The sequence below is a fragment of the Myotis daubentonii genome, chromosome 2, assembly GCF_963259705.1.
Source record: "Myotis daubentonii chromosome 2, mMyoDau2.1, whole genome shotgun sequence".
In the NCBI taxonomy this organism is placed as follows: domain Eukaryota; kingdom Metazoa; phylum Chordata; class Mammalia; order Chiroptera; family Vespertilionidae; genus Myotis; species Myotis daubentonii.
This window is the reverse complement of record NC_081841.1, coordinates 36,707,291-36,727,083: the sequence shown is the minus strand read 5'-3', so window position 1 is coordinate 36,727,083 and position 19,793 is coordinate 36,707,291. Positions and strand designations below refer to the sequence as shown.

The following is a 19,793-nucleotide window of genomic DNA, read 5'->3' as shown; positions in this document are numbered from 1 at the left end:
CATCTCCCACTGGATATGTGCCCGCAACCAAGGCACATGCCCTTGACCAGGATCGAACCTGGGACCCTTGAGTCCGCAGGCCGATGCTCTATCCACTGAGCCAAACCGGTTAGGGCTATATTTTAAAAGTAGTAACAGAATTTCATAACAAAAGTTTTATTTCCAGCTCTTCCCATTTGACAGCCCCCAAACTGTAATTTCAACAGCACCGTTAACATCTTGGGCCATAAAGAAAATATGTAATTGCTTAATAAATGTGATAGGTATTTCCTAAGGTGCTTTGGGCCTAAGTCACTTGCCTAAGCCATAGGCCTTATTTTTCCTGTACGTAAAATAATTAGGACACTGACTTCAGAGCCACGCCTTAAACCACCTGGCACTTCACAACGATACCTTTCTTCGTTGCATCGGGTGAGCAGTCGGGCTCTTCTTTGACAGAGACTTTACAACTCTTCATCCGACAGAAAAAGGACCGTCTGGAGCCAGAGCACACTCGAGTCCTTCCGCCATGGAAATTACTGTGAACTTGCAAACCCGCTGGCACAGGAGGAGGAGGCAAGAGAATAGGTAGAAAAGAATATTTTTAAGCAATTTTGAAATTTATCTCCTAACACTTTTCTGATCATCTATTACATTTTTTATATATAGAAAAGAGAAATGGTTATTTAAAACATTATCATTGTAAGCCAGGAAGTGAAACATACCAAAAAATGTACTTGTCAAGCAATCATATTTTTGATAACTTACAAACTTTCAACTTATTTTTATAGCCCCCCCCAAGGGGTGGAGCATAAAGATCATTTTAAATGAAATAAAAATTAAAAAGAAAAAAACCCTCAATTATAATAGTTATCAATGGCAAAAAGTATCATTATTTTATATTATAAATGATTACTTGGCACTAAGCATTTTCAGAGAAGATAAGTATTTTCAGAGAGAAAATAAAGAATACTTACAACTCCCAAGCAATATTATACATGGTGTTTCAGAATGAATAGACCTAACCCATATAAAAGAATAATTCTCTCTCAGCAATAGCTGAATAGTGAAAACTTCAGCAATTTTTTATCCCAAAAGATACTTTCTTGTAAAGATTTTATTAGCATACAAAAAGAGTGACTATGAAGCAATCACATTTTCCTCAAAGCATCTTCATATGAATATAGTATTTATTTTTATATGAATACAGGAATTGTCTATATAATTATATTGTGTGTTTTTTTAAAAATCTAACTTTTCAAGAACATTGTATAGCTGTACTTTTAAGTACTAATTATATTTACATGAAATGGTAAGCACACTGAGATGAGCACTTACTTTTAACATCTATTAACTTCTCTCTTGGTGAAATGTCAGAAGACAGCTGTTCCTTTACTTTGGCAACATCTTTTGGATGTAAGAAGTCAAACAAGCTCTGTCCAGTCAAACTAGCCTATATATAAAGTAGACATTCATTTAACATCAGTACCATAATTTTCCTACCTACCTTCACACAGACATAATACTTTCTTTTGTTTAAGTTGTTTTTAGTTAATCTCAAAGATGCATCTACTACCCTGTATGAGAGCAACAGTGTTAAAAGCAGGGTCATACCTGTAGATAGAAAAAGAAATACATGCACAGCCAGCCATAACTGGGTACACACAAACACCTCACCACTGGTATTCTGTTTACTCTCATTAACTCTTGTTAACATCCCCCCATTCATATATGTTACTTCTAAGTCATATTAGGATTTATTTTAAACTTTACCCTTGGAGCCCTAGCTGGTTTGGCTCAGTGGATAGAGCGTTGGTCTGCGGACTAGAAGGTCCTGGGTTAGATTCCGGTCAAAGGCAAATGCCCGGGTTGCGGGCTCAATCCCCAGTAGGGGGCGTGCAGGAGGCAGCCGATCAATGATTCTCTCTCATCATTGATGTTTCTCTGTCTCTCTCTCCCTCTCTCTTCCTCTCTGAAATCAATAAAAAAATATATTAAATAAATAAATAAAAAATAAACTTTACCCTTGGTAAAAGTAAAGCGAGTATATTATCATATCATATGGAAGTCACAAAATAACTGTGAATTTATGGTGTAACTTAGATTTACCACTCTGTTAAAAAAGTTACCATACTATCAAAAGACAAAATCCAACCCAGGACACAGCCCAATAGAAAAAAGGGTTCAGAAAAAGAGCTCTGAAATCTGTTTGTTCAAAAAAAACCAAACATAGTGTGGGAAATATCCTTTGCATACCTGATCACAATTAAGTATTTTGGAGACTGACTTAGAAACGAAGAGAATTTTTCCTCTTTCACATCCAACCACAAACAGGAAGCCTTCTGCAGTCTAGGATATAAAAATACAGAAATAAATTTTAAAAATATCATCTGTCTTTCTCACACACATCCATTCCCTTTCTGAGAAAACTGTTGTAGCAATAAAACCAACAGAGTGGTCATAAATGTAGTAAAATTCATTTTAAGAAATTGTCTTAAGATGTATATAAATAGATTTATAAAGAACATCACCTTGGACCTCTGACTAAATTTTTTTTTTTTCACATGGGAAGTTCGGCCAGGGATTATTTAGTTAAATATTTCACAATGTAAAAATTACCTATACCAAATTCCACACGACTGCATACAGAAACTCTGTAGAGATACCCATCAGTAACGCCTGCCTGTGGGTGTGTGCAGATGGAAAGATGTGCATACTGGGGACGAGGAAGGCATGAAAGTATTTTACTGTACATCTTTTTATACTTCTTGAATAATGATAAGCTATCAATCAAAACTAAGTTTTAAGAATTCTAATAGATGGCAACTTCCATAAGTATACCCAGTAAATCCCCTGTGCAGCAACCTTGGAAATGGAAATGTATGGACAGAGGAAGAGTCTGGCACTCCCACCGGACATTTCTTAAACTAATGTTTACCAACTGGAAACAAACATGGCGTGAATTAAGCAGGCGTGTTCTGGGGGTTATATTAAGTTATGGCTAAAAAAAATAAAAAATCGGTGAGAAAGCTTCCAAAGCATACTATATATTTCACCGTCTTTAAAAATACTTTTGTTTTCTGCAAAGAATCTGTGATATTCCTATCAGGAATATGATATTTAAATTCAGCTGTTCAAATAAAAGAGGGACATGAAGAATACTTTTGTTTAATCAAACTATAGGTTAAAGCCCAGTAGTCATAGCACAAGATCAAGACACTTAGTCCTGGGGGCAGGATGAGCCAACGACGTGGTCATATTTTCCATGTCAAATAAACCTCTAGACCAGGGAATCCAAAAGCCCATGCCAAAGCACGGCCTAACAACTCATTAAGTAAGCAGTGGCTGGCTAATGGGCAGAGAACAGGATCCTGAAGGAATAGGATACAAGACAGACAGCTCTGCAGGAGGTACCGGTGAGGAATAGGTCCTACCCTATGGGAGGTGAGTGCACTCGGCAGTGTGAGGGGCTTGGCAGTAAAGACAAGCCTTGCTCCATATTTTAGGAAGTGCCTCGCTTCCCTCTCTACTTTCATTAGCCCAAACTAATAAGACATGGTTACTTGTGTAAGTTAAATTTTATATAAAAGGACATTTGGTGTAATGTAGAGTCCTGTATGTTTAGAACAGAAAGCAAACTAAAGAAAATCTGCCTCCCATTCAAATAGAAATGAAAGGGCAAATGCAACTTAGGCAAATACATTTCTTTATTTACCTTAAGGACTAGGTGTCTGAGCTCATTATCCTGAATAAATGAAGGTCGATAAATATCTCCTGCATAAGAATTTCTCATACCTAAAAATAAGCAAGTCAAACAGTTACTAAAAATATAGTAGGGTTGGGTTGGACATGTGGTAGGTGCTCAGTGAACATGAGCAATGCTGCCACTGGTGAGAACAGTGATGATACTTGTAGCGCATCCTACGACCTCTTCTGTGATCGTTCTCTTTTTTTTTTTATCTTTAAATTCTTTATTAGTTAAGGAATTACAAATGTGTCCTCATTCCCCCCCATGAGCCCCCATCCCCCCCACTCATGCTCTCATTCCCCTGTTGTTATTAGATTAAAAAGTCCTGCGTTTAGAATGTAAATTCTTGGAACCACTATTCCTTTATAGATTGAAATGTGCAGATAGTAAGAGCTGTATGTAAAAAAAAAAAAAAAATCAACTAATACATCATCTATAGCATTATAATAGGCAACAATATTCAAAAACCTAGTTATTTTTAGGTCTTAACTTAATAAAACTAATCTCATATGAAGTACCTTGAATGGGGCAATTCTGGAATTCTAAACAAACTTCATGGGTTCATAGGATTTTGCATATGACCCTTTAAACATCATATGGCGACTTCTGCTACTTTAAAGTAATATATTTCTGCTAATATAAATAAAATAATTATTTTTACATCCTTAGCACAGAGCTTATTGTATTAAAATGAAATTCTCTGAAGCATCTGAAGAGCTAATGAGGAATTATCAGCTCAAAACAGGAATGCTTGAGGGCATCCAACAACCCTGACACAGGAAAACCCTGCATGGCCACAAGGGGGCGCAGGAGACAGTCCACCAACCAAGGTGTGCTGTCCCCAGATAACTCTGAGCCGGGTGATTCCGAGGTAAATCAATGCTCTCTCCTTCATACTTCCCAACCTCCTTACCCGCAACCCCCTCCTTCTGAGGACTGCAAGGAAAGTTGCTTTTGCAAGAGAAATTTTAACCGCGAATTGACTCTTGAATGGATTTACAGCCCAAACTCACCAATTACCTAAGTGGTGGGAGGAAAACAAAGCCAGAAAATAAAAAACATCTCTTATTATGATTTGGTAAAGTGTTTTTCTCAGACTGGTAGCACCCCTGAGAATCTGGCATAAGCAAAAGAAAATCTTCTCTTCTGGAATCTACCTTCTAGGTAGGCCTCAAAGAATTCACTAAGTGATTTCTTGTTACTACTACACAGCAGCCAGATAGGAGAGCACTGAGAAAGGGCTAAAAGATTCAGACTCTGAGTGCTATGCTAGGATTCAGCAATAAATCAACCTGAGCAGTGACATTTCCAGGTCTGGCCCGAAGCAGAAGCGTGCCAGGGAAACCCTGATAGTATAAACCAGCAGGAAGGGGCGAGCCCTGGCGAGGTGAGTGAATGAGTAAGTGAGTGAGGACGTGCTGAGGAGAAACAGAGGGAGTGAGAGCAGAGCTGGAACCAGGGTGAGGAGAGTTAATAAAACGCATGCTGTGATATGCTGTACACTTGCCAAAGATGGGCAGGTAACAAATATGACTAATTTCTGATGGCAAAAACAAATGAGGAAACAATCATTTACTTTTGTTACAGTGTTTATCAGGTTAAAAAAAAAGTCAACATGACAATAATAATAATGATCGTTATCATGAGAATAATCATTATAATGATAACTAGAGGCCCAACGCATGAAATTTGTGCAAGGGGCTCGGCCCTCGAAGCCCCGGCTTTGTCCAGACGGTCTCGTTCTGCTGTTCGGTCTAATTAGCATATTAGCTCTTTATCCTATTATAAAGGATAGGATAATGGTCAAAGTACCAACTATTTCTTCTCCTCCCCTTACCACCACTTCCATTGTTAGTAAACACTGTGCTCACCTTGTATATACATTATTCTTTACTCTGAACAACAATCCTATGAGACAAATGAATTATCCCTATTTTACAGCTATGAAAGTTGAGGATTAGAAAGTCAAGTCACGCCCTAACTGGTTTGGCTCAGTGGACAGAGAGTCAGCCTGCAGACTGAAGGGTCCCAGGTTCGATTCCAGTCAAGGGCATGTACCTTGGTTGTGGGCACATCCCCAGTAGGGGGTGTGCAGGAGGCAGCTGATTGATGTTTCTCTCTCATCGATGTTTCTAACTCTCTATCCCTCTCCCTTCCTCTCTGTAAAAATCAATAAAATATATTTTTTTTAAAAAAAGAAAGTTAAGTCACATAGCTACTCAGTTGGGGAGCCAGGATTTGAACCCAGGAGGTTTGCCTCCAGGACCCACAGGCACGCACTACCATCCCAGGTATTAAGACCACACACACAGAATGTCCGCAGGTTCTCCAAAAGCACACGCTGCAAGCAGGGCTACTCCAGGTGTGGTCTATAGACCAATGTCATCGGTCAACTGTGGTGAGATGAGGACAGAAATTAAGAATAAGCATTTAGACACCATTATAGAAATGTAACCTTGTGGCATCCCAGCCCATGAACATTTTTCCAAGAACCAACTGTGCTATATTTTACAAGGGATGAGGGTGGGGAACACTTGCCCTTCACCCAGAGAGTTTGAGAAGCACTGCTGTAGAGTGCAGTAAAAAAAAAAAAAAAATTATTTCACCATTCTCTTTCTTTAAGGAAATTATGTGCAGACCAAAATAGCATGATCCACACGCGGCCTCTGATGATCCAGTGTCTCTGGTGGGGATGAGTTGGGGTGCACTCTGGTAGTGCGCTGGAATGCAGACTAAACTCTCCTTGTGGCAGCACTCGCGATATCCTCACTTCGGCTCTGAAGGGCCACTGGTGAAATCTATGCTCTGTTCCAGAAATCCTCTCTTGGTGTAGACAGTGTCTCCTGCCTACTCTCCTCTCACTCATTCCTCCACTGTAACATTTACTGATCTCTTCATGGGTCCATCTCCCTCAACCGGCCATGAACCCTTCAAGCACGGAGATCTTACCTCATTCAATTTCATATCCCCAGCACTGAACAGGAGCCTTGTCAATAATCAGCTGGTGTTGGTTGAATTAACTGACTCATGGTTTCTCCCTTAGGTCCTCCTCCCTCGGGACATTGCAAATGTGAAAATTATTGGGCAATTTTAGGTTTGCAACCAAATGACCTCAGTTGAGCCTGCAAATGTTCATTGCTAAAAGATTTAAGGGAAATATTGCGTGCAACTTACGCAAGACCTAGTAGTAGGTAAAAGAGAATCTTATTTATGTCATTTCACAACAGACTTAGGAAAATAAGACTGCCAATCATGCTCCCAACAGGAAGCCTGCCAGGCAGTATCCCAACACTTGAGCTGCTCTGCGTGGCACTGACAGAATCAAGGGCTGGCTGCACTTCCTCTTCCCCGATGCCTCCTCTCCAGATCCGCAGAGTCCGCGGGTGGAAGCGCATGTGCCATTTTTCTACCATATGTGGAGATCTAAGGAAGATGATTTAAAGTATCTATTTTTACAACTTGCACAAGTTACTATTAAACAGGCCTTTAATAGCTGTCTGCAATTTTACTTCCTAATTTGTATATGCTCGCCCTCCCCTACCTTGGTCAATCAGAATGAATTGGCCAGGATTTTTTTGTTTATTATGAAATAAGATCCTCTGTGGGCTCCAGTTTTCACTGGAAGTCTAGGTTAACACTGTTCTCCCCTAAGTCACTTGGCCAAGTCCCTCTAAACAGACTTTCCTTTCCTGGAAGGCAATGTAGGAGGACAACGATCTAATCAAGAACCTTGGTCATCCTTTGTTTATTCCTTTCCTTTAACTTTTTTTTTTTTTTTTGGTGTTTTGTTTTTGGTGGGGGTTTGTTTGGCTCAAAAAGAACCAAATTTTACTATAATCTTTTAGATCTTCACAAATCTGAACTTTCAGAGTCTCCTCTGTGGCCTGTAGCTCACTCCTCTGCTACATCTTCTCAAAATCAATTCATGTCGTTAACATTCCCGTATCTAAAACTCAATTCTGCCGAAACCGGTTTGGCTCAGTGGATAGAGCGTCGGCCTGCGGACTGAGGGGTCCTAGGTTCGATTCCGGTCAAGGGCATGTACCTGGGTTGCAGGCACATCCCCAGTGGGGGATGTGCAGGAGGCGGCTGATCGATGTTTCTCTCTCATCGATGTTTCTGACTCTCTATCTCTATCCCTTCCTCTCTGTAAAAAATTAATAAAATATATTTTAAAAAAATAAATAAAACTCAATTCTATTTCCATCATACTGCCCCTCCCCCAAGTTGGCCTGGGGTTACTCCCAAAAACAATGTGATTTTGACCAAACATACATGCACACACACACACTTCAATTTAAAATTCAAACTCAAGCTGGGGAGCTGCTTGGGTCAGAAATGGCCATGCAAACCCCAGAAGCAATAGCTGAGGACCCCCTTCATCCAATGTCTAATACAAAGTGAGAAGCCCTTAGAAGAGGAAGGTGTGCTGCGTTTTAAGGTACTATTGCTCATAAATCTGACGTTTTCGGAGAAATTGGCTGAATTTAAGATTTTCTTTTCGAAGAATGGAAATCTGCCAACAACTAAAACTATAATCATACATTTCAGAACTTCTAAAATACTGAGGCACATAATGGCAGGCATTACTATCTTTGTATTACATACATGGGAAAACAAGCAGAAATGTACAGACTTTTCAAATTCACACATAGCTGAAGATAAAGCTTCTAGCAGAACCACGTTTCCTGACGTCCAAATTAGCATCTTCTCCACATACAGAATATGGTCAAGCATCGAATTAATGTCTCCAAAGCTGAAAGACACCTTCGCAAAGCATCTCAACAGCCAACAAGAAATAGCCAGACCAATCGGAGACCTCAGTGACAGGGAGGATGTCACAAAGCCAGGTGTGGAGGCCATGTTCAAACTCACCTTTTAGAGACTTCAGGTGCTGCACGGCCATTCTTAAAACGGTCAGTTTGTCCAGCTTCCGTGCCATGGGCTTGCACTGGGGGATCATTGCCGACAGTTCTTCAATCAGGCTGTTCATTTTATCTCTCCTCCGCTTTTCGGTCTGGCTGTGAGCTTCTCTAAGAAGGAAAAGAACCTCCTTTACATCTCACATTCAGCAGCCCCACGGTGACCCAGAGGCGTGAGCCGGAGCCTGCGTGGAGGCAGCAAGTACACACTGTTCTTCCCACCCATGGCCCTGCAGGTGCTGCGTGGGGAAGAGGAAGGAGCTGTTGGGAACAGGAAGCACACATGAAATTCACAGTGCTCTCAACTCAGCCACTACCCTTGCTCCTTCCTTACCCTACCTTACACCCTGACACCTTCAAGAACTAAGACGTTTGTCTGAGAGCCAGGATGAGTGGTATTCTTGCTTCCCTCCAGTCTTAAAGGAAGATGGGTAGCCTTCTATTCAGAGCTCACGCCTCTGTGATTCTCGCTTAGACAATTATCAGCATCGTAACCTCATTCTCTTCCATCGCTCTTTCTCAGGGGTCTATAATGTGCTCCAGTTTCTGCCCTCTGCAAACGCCCTTCCCCTAGTTGCCCTTGAACTTGACACTGTTACCATTCCTCATTCTTCACCTGGCTTCAGTGACCTCTCGGGCACCTCCATCCTCCCTGCTCGGCTCAGTCCCCTTATCTTTAAGTACAGGTTTCTCCAAAGACTTCCTACTTGGCACCACTCTTTTCTCACCCTCTAGCTTCACCCTAAGAGATGTCACTCCCTCATAACTACTCATAAGCTATTTACTTTTAAATGCTTATTCTTCACCCAGTTCCAGACTTTTTAAGAATTTATCTTAATTGATAAAAGTTACACAGATGAACCTTTTCCCTCATTGACCCCTTCTAGCCTACCCTCTCCCCTCATCCCATGTGTCATGCGTATCTTCTATATATATAAAACCCTAATATGCAAATAGACAACGGCAGAACACCCGGTCGCTATGACATGCGCTGACCACCAGGGGACGCACATGGAACATGGCGGGGTGCCGGTTGCTGTCATCGGGGCGAGCCTCTGGTGGTTACTGAAAATTCTTTGCTCCCGCACACCGCCGTCCCACCTGGTGCTCACATCTGCTGCCAGCACTGGCCCCACTTGAACCCACTGCCAGCGCTGGAGCCACCGCTCCCACCCACAGCCAGCGCCCGGCGCTAATCCCAATCACTCGGCACCGTCAGTGTGTGCAAGCAATGGGTGCCAGCCCCGATCGCCCCTCAGGGATTCTCCACTGCCCCCTGCTCCTGAGGGGCGATCAGGGTCGGCAACCACCTCTCACACCCACAGCTGGCGCCAGAGCCACTGCTCACACCCGCTGCTGGCACGCGGCACCAGTCCCGATCGCTCGGCACTGTCAGCGGGTGCGAGCGGCGCCTGCCGGCCCCAATCACCCCTGAGGGCTTCTCCACCTCCCCCTGCTTTGGTTAATCTCTTCCCACCCATCCACCCACTCCCTGCCTTCCCTCCGAGATTCACCCTTTTATTTTGTTCTTTAGATTCCACATATGAGTGAGATCATGTGATACTTGACTTTCTCTGACTTATTCTGCTTAGCATAATACTCTCCAGGTCCCTCTGTGCTGCCTCAAATGGTAAAATATCCTTTTTTACTGCTGCATAGTATTCCATGGTGTAAATATACCACAGCTTTTTTATCCACTCATCTACTGATGGACACTTATGATAGCTCATTGCACTAACCCAGAAAGCCTTTTAAACTCATGTTCCTTCTTCTGTCTTCCCTTTCTCATCTATCCTGCCCACTACTTCCAGAATTATTACTTCTAAACAAATCAAACCATCTAATCCCATTGCATAAAAATGCCAAAATGCATTTCTCCACTGCCCAAGAATGGCCAAACTCCCTAATGACACCCCAAATTTCTCCATCCTCTGCCTCATCCTTTCAACTCTTTTTCACCTCTCCCTGTCTTTTCCCTGCTGCTCCAAATGTCCTGCAGCAGCAAAGCCAAATGACCTGTAGTCCTCAAACATACCACATCACCTCATATCATCTCTACGTCCTGCTCTTTACTAGGCTTAGAAAGTCTGTCCCTTCTATATTCTTAGGAAAATGCTACTCCTTTTTCAAAGCCCAGCCCAGGTACTCTTCTGGGAAGCGTTCTTTGCCTGCTGTACAATGAATCACTTCCCTTTCAGCTACCTCAGGACTTTTTATGCCACTACTATATTTCATCAAATCTAAGCCACATTCAATTATAAGATGCACTAATATTTAATGCATTACAAGAAGAGGAAAAAATGCTGCTAATTTAACAGGAAAATGCCAAAAATGATAAGACATTTTTCACAGATTATAAAAGGTAGGGGGAACTGTACATCTTAGATTTCACAAATTTGGCTATTTTACTCTTCATATTTAACTGTAAACATTTGTCTGTTTCTCCTCCAATCATGACTTCTAGGGGAAACAACCTAATGGGAAAGAAGATAAGTAAGTAGGAGACCTGCCTTGATCTATTTTTATAGGAACTTTCAAATACATGAAAGGAACTGTAATATTTCTACATGGAAGTGGGGAACAGCACTGATGGAGACAGATGGAGCCAATCTCCCCACCCCCCGAACCATTCACTCTTGGGCAACGCCACTCCTGGAACAAAATATGCACTTTTGGGTAAACTGGATGGAATGTGAATTATATGTGTGTTTGCATCAAATTTATTCACTCATACTTTGGCCTATTCATGAGCAATTTTTAGATTAAAATTGTATGATTAAAAGAATGTTACAGTTACCCTCTTGCAGGAATGGTCACCTCTTCTTTCTACCAGTATTACCCATCAGAATAGACAGCAGCAACAGCGAGAGATGTCTGATTCCAGGAGTGTACAGCAAAGGAAGGATGTTATGCTCTCTATCAGCTAGGGTTTTGAGGGAGGTGAGAGCAAGGCCACTGAAGAGAGCAATGAACAATAATGGTGGAAGCTAGGAAACTCACAGAAAGGTGAGATCGCCAGTTTTTTAATAAGGTAGGTTACTTGGAGGAGAAATGAAAAGATTTCCAGCGTATTTTATTAAGGAAAGGCATATGTATCCAGAGGCTAGTTTCTGCTTAATAATTTATCAGGGCTCTGGTTCTTAATTCTGTATGCTGTTATTGCCACTTTGAATCATGTCAGTGTTTGGGAGAATTACATCAATAAAACAGAATCAATGGAGAAAAGGCAAAGCTGAGATCTGGCCATGCTGCCAGATGTAGAAAAAAATGTTGTTGATGTTGAAACAATTGACAAAAAATTCATGATGATGGACTCCTAATCAGGTATTTGTTGTAATTCTGATTTGTTTACAGCATGAATCAGCTTCCCTCCAGTGCTGAAAGAAAATAATAGTTCTTAATAAACAGCTACTCTAAGAAAAATTCAAAGACACATAAGCCAAATTGTTATTCAAACAGAAAAGAAAGGTAAGAGGTAGCTGATGATCACTACCTCTTATAGCGTAAGATGAGAAAAACCTAATATTCATGAATCCATTCTCTTGACATCACCTTTGGCTTTGGCTAAAGGTGTGCATGTGTGACTTTTTCGATCCACCATGGACCATCTATACAGTTCAACGCCCCCGAAGGACTTCATTTTTACTTGTTCACCATCTTCCATTCTACAAAAAGCAGGATAAAATTTCAAACTACATGAAACAGCTTTTCAGTAATTCTTGAGAGATAAAGAAGAGATTAAGTCCAATCAACCTAATTTCCTATCAAGTCTTTAGTAACAGATACTATCATAGCTCCTAATGACCTGAAATGACTTCTACTGTTACATGAGCTTTTCTATGAGAGCCAAGAAGCACACCTTCTCTGTCAGGGTAACAACTATGTCAACTGACAACAAAAACTGGTGCCCTAGTTAAAGATTATCCCATCCAATATATTAATAATATAATTTTATAGAAATAAAGTTATTCTTAACGGGGGGGATGAGGACACATTTGTAATACCTTCACTAATAATAAAAAAAAATAAGATCCTAATTTAAAAAAAAAAGAAAGTTATTCTTTTTAAAGCAATTGATGGCTCAACCAAAAAATTTATAGTAGCTGCATTAGAATAGCCTGAAAATGCACTAAAAGTCTCAGACCTTTAATCAAAAGGAATTTATTTTGCCTAAAGATTCATCTGAATAAGAAATATTGAAAACTGAAAACTTTGATCACTTGCCAATAATATTATCACATTACTACATTCTGCTAGGGAATATACTATATGTACATATATGTGTGTATAAATATTTATATCTAAATATACATACATGTGTTTGTATTAATTTAGAAATTTAGTCACCAGACCACTACCAAAGTGAAATACACTAATGGTGATAGAATACTTTCCACATTAACAAATTATTTCCAAATGTATTATTTTTTTGAAGGGGCATTTGAAAATTCAGGAAAAGCACCCATAATCTCACCTGGAAATAACCACAGTTAATATTAATGGGTCTCCTTCCAATCTCTTTTTAAACATGTATTTAAATACATACCAAAAAAAAAGAATGCAAGCTTTCTCTGAAAACTACTTTCATTGCATTTTGAACAAAATGGAGGCCTGCTCCCTGAATCAACCACACACAAATTAAATTGAAAGCAAATACAATCAAAACATTCTCCAGATTTGCCCCTTTTCCTACCTTCTTCTTCTTGAAACTTTCTTCCTTTGGTTTCTGAGATACTACTCCCACTGTAGGGCCAGGTCTTCTCACATTTTGGGTAGGATTCCCCTTCCTTTACTGTATTTAGGCTCGTGTACCAGAGTATATCCTCAGCCCCCGAGTGGCTGCGCCCATGCCAATCACCACACCTGCTTTCTGTGCATTCATGGTGTCTGACTCTAGCTCCAGGCCCAACCTCAACCCTCATAGCCACCCGCCTACTTGAAGATCCCATAAACATCACATTACCATTGTGTCCAAAACTGAACTCTTCCTCTTTCCCTCAGCCTCATGGAATGATACCAGTATCCATCCATCCAAGTCAGAAAACTCAAAAGACACTTTTTTTCCTGCTCTCCCTAACAAACAGTCATGAAATCTAAAGAGATTCCATCTTTAAAATGTGTCCTTCCTGTCCAGGGCTATGCTCTCAATACCTAATTCCGAGTAAAAGTCTCTCAGCTGTTTCCTCTACCTGCTGGGTTTTCCTCCTTCAGCCCATCCTCCACACTGTTTCGAGTGATCCTTTGAAAATGGATCACTTACTAGGATAGCTTTTTGCTTTTTTAATGGAAAATAACAAGTGTCAGCAAGAATGTGGAGAAATGGGATCTTTCGTACATTGCTGGTGGGAATGTAAAATGGTGTAGCCACTGTGGGAAACAATCTGTTGGTTTCTCAAACACTAAATATGGAATTACCGTATCTACTCCTAGGTATGTACCCAAAAGAATCAAAAGCAGGTACTTGTACACCAATGTTCCTGGAAGCATTATTCACAATAGTCAAAAGGTGGAAACAACCCAAATGTCCATCAGCAGATGAATGGATAAACTAAATGTGATATATACTAACAATGGAATATTATTCAACCATTAAAAAGAATGAAATTTGAAAACATTAGGCTAAGTAAAATAAGCAGTCACAAAGGGACAAATATTGTATAATTTCACTTATATGAAATATCTAGAATAGGCAAATTTATAGAGCTAGAAAGTAGGCTAGAGGTTACCAGGGACTGGGGGAAAAGGGGCATGGAGAATTATTATTTAACTAGAGGCCTGGTGCACAAAAATTTGTGCACTCAAGGAGGAGGGGGGTCCCTCAGCCCAGCCTGTGCCCTCTCGCAGTCTGGGACCCCTCGGGAGATAACGACCTGCTGACTTAGGCCTGCTCCCAGGTGGCAGAGGGCAGGCCCAATCCCTAGGTGCAGCCCCTGGTCGGACTCAGAGCAGGGCCAATTGAGGAGTTGGGGCGCCGCCCCCTGTCATGCACAGAGCAGGGCCCATCAGGGGGTTGGGGAGCTCCCCCCTGTCACGCAGAGAGCAGGGCCCATCATGGGGTTGAGGAGCTCCCCCTGTCACACACAGAGCAGGGTCGATCAGGGGGTTGGGGCGCCGTCACTGTCACACTCAGGGCAGGGCTGATGGGGAGGTTATGGCTCTACCCCATCACACACAGAGCAGGGCCCATGGGGGGGGGGGGTTGGGGCGCTGCCCTCTATCACCCACAGAGCAGGGCCGATCAGGGGCTTGGGGCACCGCCACTCTCACATTCAGGGCAGGGCCAATGGGGAGGTTATGGCTCTACCCCGTCACACACAGAGCTGCAGGGCGATCAGGGGGTTTGTGCGCTGCCCCGTCACGCTGATCCCGGTGCCGGGAGGCCTCTCAGCTCCGCTGATCCCGGTGTTGGGAGGCATATTACCCTTTTACTATATAGGATAGAGGCCTGGTGCACGGGTGGGGGCTGGCTGGTTTGCCCTGAAGGGTGTCCTGGATCAGTGTGGGGGTCCCCACTGGGGTGCCTGGCCAGCCTGGATGAGGGGATGATGGCTGTTTGCAGCTAGTCACACACCCTTCAGGTTGGGGGTCCCCACTGGGGTGTCTGGCCAGTCTGGGTGAGGGGCTGAGGGCTGTTTTCAGGCTGGGACTGAAGCTCCCAACTGCTCCTTTTTTTCTTTTTTTTTTCTTTTTTATTCTGGGCCAGCTTTAGCTCTGGCTCCAGCTCTGAGGCCTCTGCTGCTGAAAGCAGGTATCTGGTTTGTTTGGGTTCTATAATCAAGACACTGTATCAACTCCAGCTCTGAGATCCCGGCTAGCTGAAAGCAGGTTTTTGGGGTTTTGTTTAGCTTCTATATCTGTTACAATGTTTCAAACTGCAAGCTCAGAGGCCGGCAAGGCAGGCGGGGAACGTTGGATTCCTCTGTCACTGAAGCAAGCAAGCCTCATGTTACCTTCCAGCTGCCTGGCTGCTGGCTGCCAACTTGGCTGGCAGTTAATTTTCATATCGCCCTGATTAGCCAATGGGAAGGGTAGTGGTCATATGCTAATTACCATGTTTCTTTTTTATTAGATAGGATGGGTACAGAGTTTCAGACTGAGGTGATAAAAAAGTTTTAGAAATAGACAACGGTGACAGCTGAACATTAAGTGGGACTAATGCGACTGAATTGTACACTAAATGATTAAAATGGAAAATTTTGTTAGATATTTTACTACAATAAAAAAGTTTTTAAGTACAAAGGCAAGAAATTTTAAGAAATGTAATCTGAAGAAAAGTTCTCATGCTTAAAATCCTTCCATTTTTCTTACCACATTCAAGATAATTTTGAGATTCTTTTGTTCAGCGGACCTTCGGGATCTAGTCCACGTTTATCTCTCAAGTCATAGCTCCTCCTCCATGTGCACCCTCTGCTCTATGTGACAACTTGTTTCCAGATCAGCAGTGTGCTTTCCAAGCATCTTCTCTACTCCTGCTCTGAATCGCTCATTTCCATTATTCATTTAAAACGTAGTGTATCTCAACATCTCTAAAAATACTCTTGATCCCAATATTATTTAAATCCCCAACTTCCTTTGTTGCCATAATACCTAGGATCTCTAGTATAGCAGTTCTTATGATGTGTAATAATTATTTGTATCTTTTCCATTTGTATGAGTTTCTGGGGTCTTATCTGTATCTCTCCCTCCTGGTCTACTAGGTGTCACATAGTAGGTACTCAATAAATGCTTAATTACTACATTCCAGGGACTCTTCATCAATAACCCCTTTAGAGAACCAACTCTCCACTCAAAACCAACAGGGAAGAAAGGGTAAACATTCTTAGATATTCTTCTTTGTTTATAAATATCTAATACTTTGAGGCTCCATGAACAAAATCAATTTCATATCTATTGACTGGTTTTCATGCCCTGAGTCTCTAGGAAGGAAGCTATATAAATGATGAGTAAGGTGAGAAGCAAATTAAGAAGACAAGTCTCTTGCTGTGACCATAAACATTAAATAAATTAACCTTAGGTTGTTATACGTCTTCCAGACTCCACTTGACCCTTCTGGATACCTAATAACCTTCAGATCTGGACTGAAAAGTGCCAGGTCAGTCAATGACAGAGGTGGCAGTTGGATGGATAAATAATTGCCCCTATCCAAATGTTACCACATCTAATAAATAAAAGTCATGACTTAAAAAGTAATCTTGTTCTTTTTGTTCCTAGAGTCAAAGATTTAATGAGGTTAAAGGAACAAATTCACTTACTGGGACAGATCCAAATCATTTTCTTTTCGTTTTCTTGGAAACTCTGTCACGTGTGGGCTGAAGGATCCAACAGCTGTTGGTTTTGCCCATATGCTCATACGATTGGAAACCATTGGAGCAATGAACCAGTTGTCTTCTATCAATACTTTACCTATAAGAGGTAAAAAGATAAAGCACAATCCTATATAATAAAAGGCTAATATGCAAATCGACCGAACAGCAGAATGACTGGTCACTATGATGCGTACTGACCACCAGGGGGCAGACGCTCAATGCAGGAGCTGCCCCCTGGTGGTCAGTGTGCTCCCACAGCAGGAGTGCCGCTCAGGAAGACGCCGGACTCACGGCTGGTGAGCGCAGTGGTGGTGGTGAGCGCAGCAGTGGTGGTGAGCGCAGCGGTGGTGGTGGGAGCAGCGGTGGTGGTGGGAGCCTCTCCCACCTCCGTGGCAGTGCTAAGGATGTCCGACTGATGACTTAGGCCCGCTCCCCCCGACCCCCGGACATCCCCCAAGGGCTCCCAGGGTGCAGGCCGGGCTGAGGGACTTCCCCTCAGTCCCTCCCCGAGTGCACAAATTTTGTGCACCAGGCCTCTAGTAAGATATAAAAAGATAAAGCACAATAAGATACCTAATTTTAAACATTAACTTTTACTTTATATATATCCATAGCACACATTTTAAATCGTTTTTCTGTCTTAAAAATATCAACTAAACAATATAACATAGAAAGAATAATTGTGTACATTTAAATATTAGAAATGTATTTGTTAGTCCCTACTTTTAAACTTATTTTTCTCAATCTAATTATTAAAAAAGTGAATATTGAAGAAAACATGGAAAACACAAAGAAAGTAGAAAGGAAGGGGGAATACCAAATTTCACAAACCAATGTTACTATTTAGAGATTTCCTTTTAGAATATCCCTATAGTTATCATTAAAGTAATTGAAAGCATCGTGTATACTGTTTTATTTATACATCATTATGATAACTTTACAGTGTGATTACAAATTCTTTATAAAATTATTCTAATGGCTGCATAATACACCATCATGTAGATGTGTCATAGCTTCTTAACTACTCTGCTGCTGTTAAAATGTATGTTTTTTACTTTTCACCATCACAAATATGTATTGTGGTACATAAAGCTCTTTATCTACTGGTTATTTCTTTTGAAAAGCATCCCAGAAATGACTTAACAAGGTCAAGGGACAAGAATATTTTAAACCCTGAATTAATAAATATTACAGTAAAACCCTTTTTGTCTAAAGTGTGGTTTCTTACATGTTTTATGAAATATAAAAATCAGAATCACTAACTAAAAATAATCTATAGCCCAAATGTGAGCCTCCTTCACATATTAAAATGCATATAACAAGTTTAAACTCATTTGTACCCTGAATTATATGGTGAAAAGATATAAGCAATATTTTACAAGGAGAGTGTAATCAATCTATAACAGTGGGCGAGTTTTAATATATCTCATCTGTAACTGATAGTTTGAGCATTCAGGAATAATGACATAAAAGATCTAATCCACACAATGAACAAGCTTGATATAATAAACATAGAGGCCATTCCAAATCCCGTGTTGTTTTAGAGTACCCATGAAGCATTTATAAAAATTGACAATATACTGGACCAAAACAAAGTAAATCTCAACAATTTCAGAAGATTGATATTATACATAAAACATTTTCTGACTACAGTGTAATTATTAGATAGCAGTAATAAAAAGATAAGTAGAAAAAACTTATATCTTATAGAATTAAGAAATACATAATTAACTCATGGGACAGGAAAGAATTCAATGTAAAATTATAAAATATTTTGAACTAAATAATAAAAATATCATACATGAAAATGTGTAGAGACCATGAAAGCACTACTTAGAGGGAAATTTTAACCCTAAATGTTTTTTTAAAAAAGAAAGGCTGAAATTTAATGAGCTAATAACTTAAGAATTAGAAATAGATGAGTAAATTAAATTCAAAGAACTAGAAGAAAGGAAATCATTAAAATAACACCACAAATAAATAGAAATACAAGCAAGTAAAGGTCAAAAAAGCTAAACGTGTTCTTCCAAAGATAGGAAAATCTAATAACCCCATGGCAAGATTTTTCAAGAGAAAATGAGGGTATAAACAAATAAAGATAGAAATAAGCATGGAGTCATAATTTTAGACGACCTAGAGATTTGAAAGAAAATAAAATCTCATGAACATTATTCTAAAGATTTGAAAATAATGAAAAAATTGCCAGAGAATTTTAGCTAACAAAACAGAAGCAAAAGGAAAAACTTATGCGTGCATATAAGCCTAACCAATGGACACAGACAACAGGAGGGTGAGGGCATGAGGGGGGGTAATGGGGGGATGAGGACACATATGTAATACCTTAATCAATAAAGAAATTTTAAAAAAAAGAAAAACTTGCCCTGGCCTGGTAGCTCAGTTGGTTAGAGCATCATCCCGATAGCCAAGGTTGTGGGTTCGATCCCCAGTCAGGGCACATACAAGACACAACCAAGGAATGCATCAATAAATGGAACAACAAATCGATGTCTCTCTCTCTTTCCTCTCTTAATCTCCCCTCCTAACCCCCAACACTCTTTCTTACAAAGCTTATATCATTTTGATATTAAAACCCATCTCATTCATGAAGATACATAAATCTTAACAAAGTATCAGCAAACAAAATTCATAAATGTATCAGAAGGATAACCCATCATGACTAAGACAGCTTTATCCCAGAAATGCAAGTCTGGTTTAATATTAGTAAATAAATGTACATAATTTACCACAATAACAGATTAATGAAAAAATGATTATAGCAACAGAAATATTAATGAAGACTGAAAGCATCCTCTTTACAATCAGAAACAAGAACACCTT

At 40.5% G+C, this 19,793-nt stretch overlaps 1 protein-coding gene across 7 annotated transcripts in view; it reads right to left on the bottom strand.

The window, feature by feature from the left end:
* BMAL2 (basic helix-loop-helix ARNT like 2) overlaps positions 1-19,793 on the bottom strand; it is a 68,524-nt gene that overhangs the window by 30,000 nt on the left and 18,731 nt on the right. For 4 of the 7 annotated variants that reach the window (XM_059682439.1, XM_059682445.1, XM_059682444.1 and 1 more), the window contains exons 2-7: positions 16,902-17,052; positions 8,603-8,760; positions 3,695-3,774; positions 2,236-2,328; positions 1,318-1,432; positions 394-537 (exon numbers count right to left, since the gene is read on the bottom strand). In XM_059682439.1, coding sequence (XP_059538422.1) covers positions 394-537; positions 1,318-1,432; positions 2,236-2,328; positions 3,695-3,774; positions 8,603-8,760; positions 16,902-17,052 — 741 coding nt within the window. The remainder of the gene's footprint in view (positions 1-393; positions 538-1,317; positions 1,433-2,235; positions 2,329-3,694; positions 3,775-8,602; positions 8,761-16,901; positions 17,053-19,793) is intronic. The other 3 variants (XM_059682441.1, XM_059682442.1, XM_059682443.1) reach the window with 2 other exon arrangements.